Source organism: Struthio camelus, chromosome Z (assembly GCF_040807025.1).
Source record: "Struthio camelus isolate bStrCam1 chromosome Z, bStrCam1.hap1, whole genome shotgun sequence".
Taxonomy (NCBI): Eukaryota; Metazoa; Chordata; class Aves; order Struthioniformes; family Struthionidae; genus Struthio; species Struthio camelus.
Window position 1 is genome coordinate 89,744,422 of NC_090982.1, and position 9,202 is coordinate 89,753,623.

General features: G+C 54.6%; 1 protein-coding gene across 1 annotated transcript; it reads left to right on the top strand.

The window, feature by feature from the left end:
- Positions 1-1,057: 1,057 nt before the first annotated feature.
- On the top strand, positions 1,058-8,493 carry LOC138064619 (uncharacterized). The gene is made up of 4 exons (XM_068928039.1): positions 1,058-1,170; positions 1,366-1,504; positions 4,943-5,361; positions 7,220-8,493. The coding sequence occupies exons 3-4, from the start codon at positions 4,978-4,980 to the stop codon at positions 7,463-7,465; spliced, it is 630 nt and encodes a 209-aa protein (XP_068784140.1). The 5' UTR covers positions 1,058-1,170; positions 1,366-1,504; positions 4,943-4,977; the 3' UTR covers positions 7,466-8,493.
- Positions 8,494-9,202: the final 709 nt, after the last annotated feature.

Here is a 9,202-nt window from a genome sequence, read left to right on the forward strand (position 1 = left end):
GTTTCGGCGTGGCTCGTGGGTGCCCTCGGCTGGCCAGAAATCGGTACTGCAGGCGAAGCGGGGCGCATGCGCACTGGGTTTCGGCGTGGCTCGTTGGTGCCCTCGGCTGGCCAGAAATCGGTACTGCAGCGCGAAAAATCGGTACTGCAGGCGAAGCGGGGCGCATGCGCAGTGGTTTCGGCGTGGCTCGTGGGTGCCCTCGGCTGGCCAGAAATCGGTACTGCAGGCGAAGCGGGGCGCATGCGCAGTGGTTTCGGCGTGGCTCGTTGGTGCCCTCGGCTGGCCAGAAATCGGTCCTGCAGCGCGAAAAATCCGTACTGCAGGCGAAGCGGGGCGCATGCGCAGTGGTTTCGGCGTGGCTCGTTGGTGCCCTCGGCTAGCCAGAAATCGGTACTGCAGGCGAAGCGGGGCGCAGGCGCAGTGGTTTCGGCGTGGCTCGTTGGTGCCCTCGGCTGGCCAGAAATCGGTACTGCAGGCGAAGCGGGGCGCATGCGCACTGGGTTTCGGCGTGGCTCGTTGGTGCCCTCGGCTGGCCAGAAATCGGTACTGCAGGCGAAGCGGGGCGCAGGCGCAGTGGTTTCGGCGTGGGTCGTTGGTGCCCTCGGCTGGCCAGAAATCGGTACTGCAGGCGAAGCGGGGCGCAGGCGCAGTGGTTTCGGCGTGGCTCGTGGGTGCCCTCGGCTGGCCAAAAATCGGTACTGCAGGCGAAGCGGGGCGCAGGCGCAGTGGTTTCGGCGTGGCTCGTTGGTGCCCTCGGCTGGCCAGAAATCGGTACTGCAGGCGAAGCGGGGCGCAGGCGCAGTGGTTTCGGCGTGGCTCGTTGGTGCCCTCGGCTGGCCAGAAATCGGTACTGCAGGCGAAGCGGGGCGCAGGCGCAGTGGTTTCGGCGTGGCGAAGCGGGGCGCAGGTGCACTTGCTCGTCGGCGCTCGTTCGTGCCCTCGGCTGGCGAAAAGTGGGTACTGCAGGCGAAGCGGGGCGCATGCGCGGTGCTCGAGAGTCGGGCCCCCCGCGCTCCCGCGCCCCGTTCGCGATCGGCGCATGCGCGGAGGGCGGCGCATGCGCGGCGGCGGGCAGCAGCATGGCGGCGCGCGGGGACGGAGTTTTCGCTGGGGCGGCGGCGGGTGCGGGCCGAGGCCGCCCGGAGTCGGAGATCTGGGGGCCCCGGTGAGGTGAGCGCGTCCCCTCGGGCGGCCGCGGGCGTCGGGCGGTTTCTGCCCGCGGGGGCCGTCGCTGCGTGGAGGCGGAGGTGCGGGGCGAGATTTGGGGAGGGGGCTCGTGCCTGGCGCCGCGCCGCGCCGGCAACGCGGCCCAGGGTCTGCCGGGAGCGCGGGTTTGACCGTCCGTTTGCCGTGTGTCGCCCTCAGGGCCCCGGTTCCTCCCTGGCGCGGCCGGGGCGGGCGCTCGCCCCTGCGGAGGCGGCCGGGAGGAGCGGCGAGGCTGGCGGGCCCCGGAGCGGCGCTGGGCGGACGGCTCCCGTCGCGGCAGGCCTGCCCGAGGGTGCTGGTAAGTCGCAAGGAAGCTTAAAGCTACCGGACCAAACCGACTTAAGGTCACTTTGAGCCAGGTGCAGTTAGCGCAGCGCCGAGAACGTTTACTTGAGAGTTGTAGCTAGGGAAACGAGAAGGTGGACAGGGGAAAAATACGCCCAGGCGCCCTGAGGCCTCCCCCAGTCGCAGGCACAGACTGTGGGCCCCAGCCAACCCGGGTACCAACTGACTGTAACCCCTGCTGAGCCTCGCTGAGCCCCGCGCCCTCCTGCACAGCTGCCCCACAGCTGTGGGGTTCCCCAGTCCAGTGTGTGTCGATGGGTCCTCCGTTGCCTCTTACATCTCCCCAGGCACGCGTATGCTGCACAGGAGTGTGGGTGTCTCCAGCAGTGGCACAGCAGCCTGATGCCTCTTGTCTGGAAGGTGGGGTCCTTCACAGCTCTTCTGGGCTCTTGGTGAGTTCCCTGCTGCCTCTTCTGGCATTCTGTACAAGCTCGTAGATCCTTCCTCCTCTTCCAGTGGCTTCTCCTGCAAAGCTGACAGCCACATGCAGCACTGCTGTGCACTCAGTACGCATCTGGGGTGGCACCCCTGCCGTTGAGGGCCCTGCAGATTCCCACCCTTCCTGCTTCCAGCTCCCCCAAAAGCCAAGAAACCACCCACAGATCCTGTCCTAACACCCCTACAGACCCCAAAATGCCTCCAAACCCTGCCACAACATTGTCACTGACTCCAGACTTTCCCCCTCCAAGCCCCATACAGTCCTAAAACCACTCCTAGACCCTGTCCCCACAGCAGCGAGGTGTCCTAATTAGAGGGTGTGATCTGTGTCCCCCTTGACTCAGTCCTGCTTTGGAGAAAAGAGAATTTGCAGCACTTCTTGGTGAAGAATGTTGGCAGGTGGGTGCACAGATGACAAACCGATTTTTCTCTCTCTTTTTCTGAGCCACCTCTCGGGACCCTCTGTGCCTGCAAGAGGACTTTCTAAATGCGGCTGGTCTAGGATAATTGTGCTCTGTGCAATGCTTAAGGAGAACATTAACATACAATTGCAGGCTAAGGAATAACCTAAACAAATAAAAGGCTCAGGAAAAGCCTAAGGGAACGCTGAAGGGCTATGGGAAGCCCCCAACCATACTGTAGAAAAAAGTGTGGGTCTTAGGCACGTCCTCAGAGAAGGAGAGATGTGTTACTCCAATCCATGGGACAATGGGTGCTATTAATTACCACCTGTAATTACCAAAAGTTCTGTAAAAGCAGAAGGGGCTAGAGATGATGCATAGCAGATTATGGACTATACGTAAAGTTGAAACAAACAACAACCCCCTCTTAAAATAGAAACAGGTTAGTCCTAGGCAGTAGATGAATGTAGCTTTGAGTAATGTGAAGAGCAGGGGTTATGTCAATCACCCTGAAAGCCCTGGAGAAGTGGTGCAAAAAATCTATACCCTTGTGGCCTCATCAGTCTTTTGGGTTTGTTTGGCAGGGTAGTCCACTGAAGGAGAACGTTTTGAAGAGAAGCAGCTAGACCTAGTGATCCAGTTGTTCACCTTTGGTCATTGCCTCTAAGGCAAGCATCCACGTATAGGAGGAATAATCTAGGAGATGTATCAAAAAGGTAACAGGTTTGAAACAGAGGCAGGCAAATTAAGTGCTGTCATTCTTCCATGTAGTTAAAGACTGAGAGAATTGTTGGTTAAGCATGTGTATACAAGGGTTTGAGAAAGGATATTGAATGGTACAATAACACTGAACCAGACTAAGGTTTCATGGAAGATGGCATAGGTGTGTATTAGGTGATGTGCCTGCCTGTCTAATAACCTAGCCCTAGTTGCTGTATGTTTTGTTACCAAACTGTTTACCTGTAACGTATGATGCCGAGGGCTGTTATAACTGCTGTCTCCATCTCCCCAAAAGGGAAACCCCATTCCTCCTGTTGAGGAAGGATCCCTAGGAATAGTGATCAGGATAACAGATCACCAACATATAACAGAAGGTCTGCACGTGTTACAAAAAGTATGCTGCATACATATTTCTTTGCATGTGACTTTATGTATCTATGAAGCATCATATTTTAAGAGCTACAAGACAGCAACTTATTATCATAGGGGAATGATAGTCAAGTGACCAGAGTTCCCGAAGAGGAAGTGAGAGTGAGAGAGAAGTATCTGAATTGTAAAATTAAGAGGTGAATTTCAGGAAGGCTCAATTGGTGCAACCCCAGGTTCCTGATATGGCAATGGTATTTGGGGAAACAGGAATATAGTAGCTAGAAAAAAGGTTAAAGCCTTATGAAATTAAGACTCTTTCTTGTCAGTTCCAACTTTAGGGCAATTTTAGGAGGATTTAATTTCCTCCGGCAGTGTTAATATAACTTGCGTGGTATCGGCAGACCACGGTGGGAATTACGGGAAAGGAGTCAGGAATGGAGCTGGAACAAGGAACATGATGCTGCTTTCACTCAACTGAAAGAAGCGGCTGTAAAATCTCCTGCCCTCAAATTCCCAGGACAAGGCAAGCCTTTTTCAGTAAGGATTCCCACATCTACTGATTCCATGGGAGCAGCGCTGCTGCAAAAGAGCAGTAGAGGGAAAGTGGGTGCCAGTGGCATCATCCTTACATCCCCTTTGAGGCCCGAACAGAAACTCTCTGGCTGTGAGAAAGACTGTTTAGAAGCAATCTGGGCTGTAACTGTCTTTGAGACTTTTACCTTTTATCAGCCCAGATGCAGCCCAATCTGCTCAATTCCCTCTAAACTAGCTCATGTCAGGGAAATAAATAGGCAGCAGAGTATCCTCTGTCTAAGTGGGACAGTGGGCACTGATCTTAACAAGGGGGGAGTTACAGTGCAAGTGTACCAAGAAGCGGATCATCTTCTGTGCATCTGAATTGAATGAGGGGTAGAGCGTGGTTGTGCCAAAAATGTGGACACAGAAGGCTTCTGAAAGATTAAGCTCTAGGAGCTACTTAGTCTAACTTCCCTTTCACAGCAACCCAAGTGTCTTCATGGCTTCCAAAAGGGGAGTTGGGGGAAGCGGTATTTGTGGCTTGCCTGTGCTCGTTTGCTTTGCTTGTGTGTATATTAGATCTGCTTTTGTGCATATAAACGGGTTTGTCTTATGATTTTCTGCAGAGCTCTGATTTTTTTTTTTTTTTTGCTTTGCTTTATACTTTCGGAGGATGATGGATTTTACCGTGCCTCCATCAACAAGCGCTGGCTGACAAAGTTATAACGTCCCAGCGGAGACTCTTAGGCAAGACGGAGGAGTTCAGACACGCAGCCTGCCAGAAGAACGTCACCTGGGAGGGGTTGCTAGCCTTGAGCTATAGGCGCTGATGCATATGGCTCATTCTGGCAGACACGGAGGGGTTTTCTTTGGTGGCAGAAATTGTAGCTTGACTGTACACCCTATAGCGGCAGTATTTTTGTGTTTATAAATTGTGTTAATCTTAGGTATTCAGAACATCGGGGATCGACTACATGCTGCCATGAAGAACTACAGGCTACCGCGCTCAGACCTTTGTAAGTTACAGCGTGTCAAGAGCGGCCAGGAGAATCCAAATGCCAGTGGAAAGATTCTCTGCGTGGTCCTGCTGAAGAACTTCGGCTGTAGGAAGGTTGGCTGCATCCTCACTGGACTTGTGAGTAATAAGCCACAATTCATGGACCAGCCAAGGAGAGAGGGGAATAGTGGGCCCGTGGGTGCACCCTCGCTCTTGCAGACACAGACACTCTGGAGGTATAGGGATACAGGCAAGCAGGCCCACAAGTGGCCTCCACGTGCCTTTCGGTGTGGCTGCGGGTCCTCCACACAGCAGTGCCCAAGTGGACTTTGGGCCCAGCGGTACACAGAGAGCTCTGCAGCTCAGCAGGTGAGTGGAACTGGAGCGTGTTGAGGGCTGTTCCGGGCTGTCTGGATCCATCTGGTTCCATTCGCTGTCCCTCTGTCCAGCGCTCCATCTTTTTCTTTCTTTCCCCGTAGCTCTGTCCGATACCCCGTCCCTTTGTTTAGCTACTCAGTGCCCTGCCCAGTTCCCCATCCCTCTGGTACTCTTTGCATCCCTCTGTCAATATCTTCCTCCCTCCGACTGGCTCCCTATCGCTCTATCCAGCTCTCCATCATCCTTTTCCCCTCTCTGTCCCACTACCTGCCCGCTGTTCCTCTGTCCAGCTCCCCATCCCTCTGCTGCTCTTGTCTGTCTCTTTGTACCTTTCCAGCCTTCTCTCCCCCTCTCCAGCCTTCTCTTTCTATTTCTGTCCCTCTGTTCAGCTCCCCATCCATCTATTTGTCTCCCTATCCCTCTTTTCCCCTGCTCTATCTCATCTCTCTGTCTGACTTCCCCTCCCTCTTTTTTTTCTCTCCACCTTTCTGGTTGGCTCTTCGTCCTTCTCACTCTCTTCCCATTGCTCTGACTGGCTCCCTTTCCCTCTCTTCCAGTCCCCGTTCCTCTGTCTGGTTCTCCACCCTTCTCTTTTGCTTCCCGTCCCTCTGTCTGCTTCCCCTTCCCTCCTTTCCTCTCTTTATTCTTCTGTCCACTTCTACATCCCTCTTTTTCTCTCTTCTGCTCCCTGGTCCTCTCTTCAGCCCTCCACCTGTCTGGCCCTCTGTCCTCTTTTTCTCTTCCTTTGTCCAGGGCCCTGACCCTGGGGCTAGGTCTCTATCCTTCTCTTTCTTTTTCCATCTGTCAGCCAAGCTCTCTATCCCTCTTTCCTTCTGTTCTGCTCCCTGTCCCTCTGTCCAGCTGAAGGTTCATCATTCCTTTGTGTTTTGTCTGGTGTGGAAGGTGTCAAGAGGCAATTGGTGCTCGGCAGAGACGATCAGTAGCAACCAGAGGGTCCCATCAATCTGCCTGGTTCAGGTCATGTCAGATACCCCTGCAGTGACTCTGTGCAGAGGCATGGGGCTGCGGATGTGCAGTGGGGGAGCACTAATGGGCCAAAGATGCTGTGGGGGGATGTGGTAGACATTAGCATGTGGTAGAGATTAGCAGAGGCTCTGAGTATTCGGGTGTTAGGACAGGTGCAGGTAGGGCAGGGTGTGCTAGGGCAGTCTGGAGCTGCTGTTGTCCGTCTTACACGTCAGCGCAGTCTGCAGTTACTGTGTCTTGTCTGCCTGTGCGCAGACAGGGCTGCTGCGCGGTGCAGTTGGAGTCGTGATTGTGTCGCTGGCATTGAGCCCTGTTTTCTGACTTTATGCAAACTGTTGTCTTCCCTACATCAGCCTTACTCTGCTCCTCTTCCAGGAGCCTGTGCTCAGCTCTGCTTTCCAACACGCTGTCACGTCACAGGGATTTCCAGCACGGTCTGTCTAACTTGGGCCACATGCTAGGCAGCCTGAACGAGTGAAGCAAAATCCTTCTTCTGTCATTGTCCAGGCCAGAGTCAGTTTCCCATCAGCTCAGTCTCCAGAGTTTGGAGTTTTTGGAGGCCTTAGTTTTTATCCTGCCTTGGCTGGACAGTGCTTTCTGAGAGTGTCCGTCAGCGGCACAGTTTCCCTGAGGAGGACCATCTACCGAAGGCTGGAGGTGGCCGAGTGCCTGAGCGAGCCTGACTGTATGTGAGGGCTGCCGTGACATCCTTGCGATAAAACGGAGCCTGAGAGAGTGACTGGAGCAGTGTAGAGGGTCAGTCATAATTGTGGGAACAGTTACGGGCCTTGGACAAGGGAGTAGTTCTAGGAGGGCTGCGCAGTTGCCTGGCCTCTCAGTAACTGTTCTGGCTTCTTTGCAGGTGCTGAAGCATAGTCTGGCAGTCGAAGGAGCGGTGTCACAGCTGGGAGCTCTGCGGAGATCTGTGGTTGGCCATGAAGGTCGAGCTCTGACTTGCAGCGTGGACGCAGCTAAGTCTTGGGGCTGCACTGTGTGTGTGCAGGGCTGGGAGGTGGAAGGTGGTTGTCCCCTAGGTGGTTGCTGGAGTCACTGGCTGTGGATGTTTGCCCATGGAGCTGAGGGGACCAAAAATATTAATTGTCTGTAATGGAGTTGAATAAGCGCTTGCAATGTTTCAGGTAGGTTCAGTGGAAGTGCAGCTTACTGCAGTCCTGTGGAGCGATTCTTGCATGTGCTCACATTTGAATGGTGGCTAAGACCAAGCTTATAAACAGCAACTGTAACGTGATTCTGATGCATATCTTCCTGTTCTGCTGTACTTCTAAATGAAGGGGAAACTTCTTAAGCTGTGGGCAAAACTTGCAAGCTCATGTGTACTTTGGTGTGTCTTGCTTAAAGCTGAGGGTTTGGAGTTTTTCACTTGAGGTTTATTGTTTAGTTTGTTGTTGAGGGTCTGTCACTCAGGGGCTATGGTTTATTACTTTATTTTGTGGGGCTGTCTTTATCAGTCAGGGTTTACAGTTTGCTGACTTAGCGATCAGGGCGCAGGATTTAAAATCCAACCTCATCCGTAAATTTTAAAGCAACCACTTGGGTTCCAAGATTTGCAATTTGTCACATAGGGTTCAGGGCTTACGCCTTACTGATAAATGACAAGGGCTGAATCCTTAGATAATAAACTGTAAGCCCCGAAGCCTAAGCAGCAGGGTGCAAACCCTTCTCTGGGGTTCCTAACCTTCCCCTGTTCCCAGCGTTCAGCTTTGTGCACTGACCTGAGGTCTGGATTTGATAAGGCGCAGGCCCATCGCACTGAGAGTGGTGATGTGACAGGTGAGGTGAGAGCTGTGAAAGTGTCTTGCAGGGCTCTAGTCTGGGGTAGGGCAGTAGTGCAGACAGGCAGGATCAGAGATCAAAGATCTTCTCACCTGTCAGAGCTGAATCCTATCCCTGAAGGAAAAAGTAGAGGGGATAGGCTGTCAGCTACTCAGACGCCTGCCGCGTCAAGGGCAGCAGCAGGAGCTGACCCTTCCCCAAAGGACCGACGAACGCTGGTGCGGAGATGACTCTTCAGGTGTCACAGGGTAAGGGGAAGCATGCTGGCACTGAGCTCCATGGCAAACTCCCTCCCAGGTGTTGCTTCTGCGCAGTAAAACAATAAACAGTTGCTTTACTCTTTGCACTCGTGTCTGTGGTTCCTGCCGTCGCTTTGCCTGAAGATGATGCCCAGGGGAGGAGGTTACACATTGTGTCTGGGATTGGGAGCTGGTCCCCACATCCTTTGTTCTTGGGGGTCCCTGCGGTTCCCAGGGACCCCAGTGCTGTTCACAGGGCTCGGGGTAACTTCCCTTGCATTGCCTCGACCCTTGGGGCTCTTGGTGGAGTTTCCCATTATCCTGGGGGCAGCCAGGGCTCCGCAGGGCAGTGTGAGGGCCCCAGACTGCTCCCAGATTTGCTTTCAGCACTCTGCAACGTCTCTCATGTGTCGGTGGCGGGGGCCTGTGCGCCTGGGGCTGGGAGACACTTTCCCTGGGGACAGGGGGAGCCTGCAGGCACCGTCCCGTCAGCCGCGCTGAGCCCTGTGACATGTCCTGCTGCCCCTTCGGTGTGCACTGAGACCCTGCACTCGTACTTTGCTTTGCCCCACAGCCCTGCGTTTGCCCTCCGACGCCCTCAGGACCCCTCCGTTCACGTTCTGAGGTGCCCCCGATCCCTCTGTGTGCCCCGGGGCCCAGTGCTGGTTTTGCAGCACGCCACAAAGTTCTCTGCTGAGCTTTCTCCCCTGCCCAGGAGCTGTCCGGGTGCCTTCTGGCGCCTCCGGGCCCCGCAGAGTCCCTCCGTCTGCGCTGTCGTCGCCCGGTAACTTCCTTTTTTCCACTGTTCCTTT

Coding starts and splice junctions, on each gene's coding strand:
- LOC138064619 (XM_068928039.1), top strand. CDS start 4,978: ATGAAGAACTACAGGCTACCGCGCTCAGACCTTTGTAAGTTACAGCGT. Junction 5,362..7,219: donor AGAGCTCTGCAGCTCAGCAG/GTGAGTGGAACT, acceptor GCTTCTTTGCAG/GTGCTGAAGCATAGTCTGGC.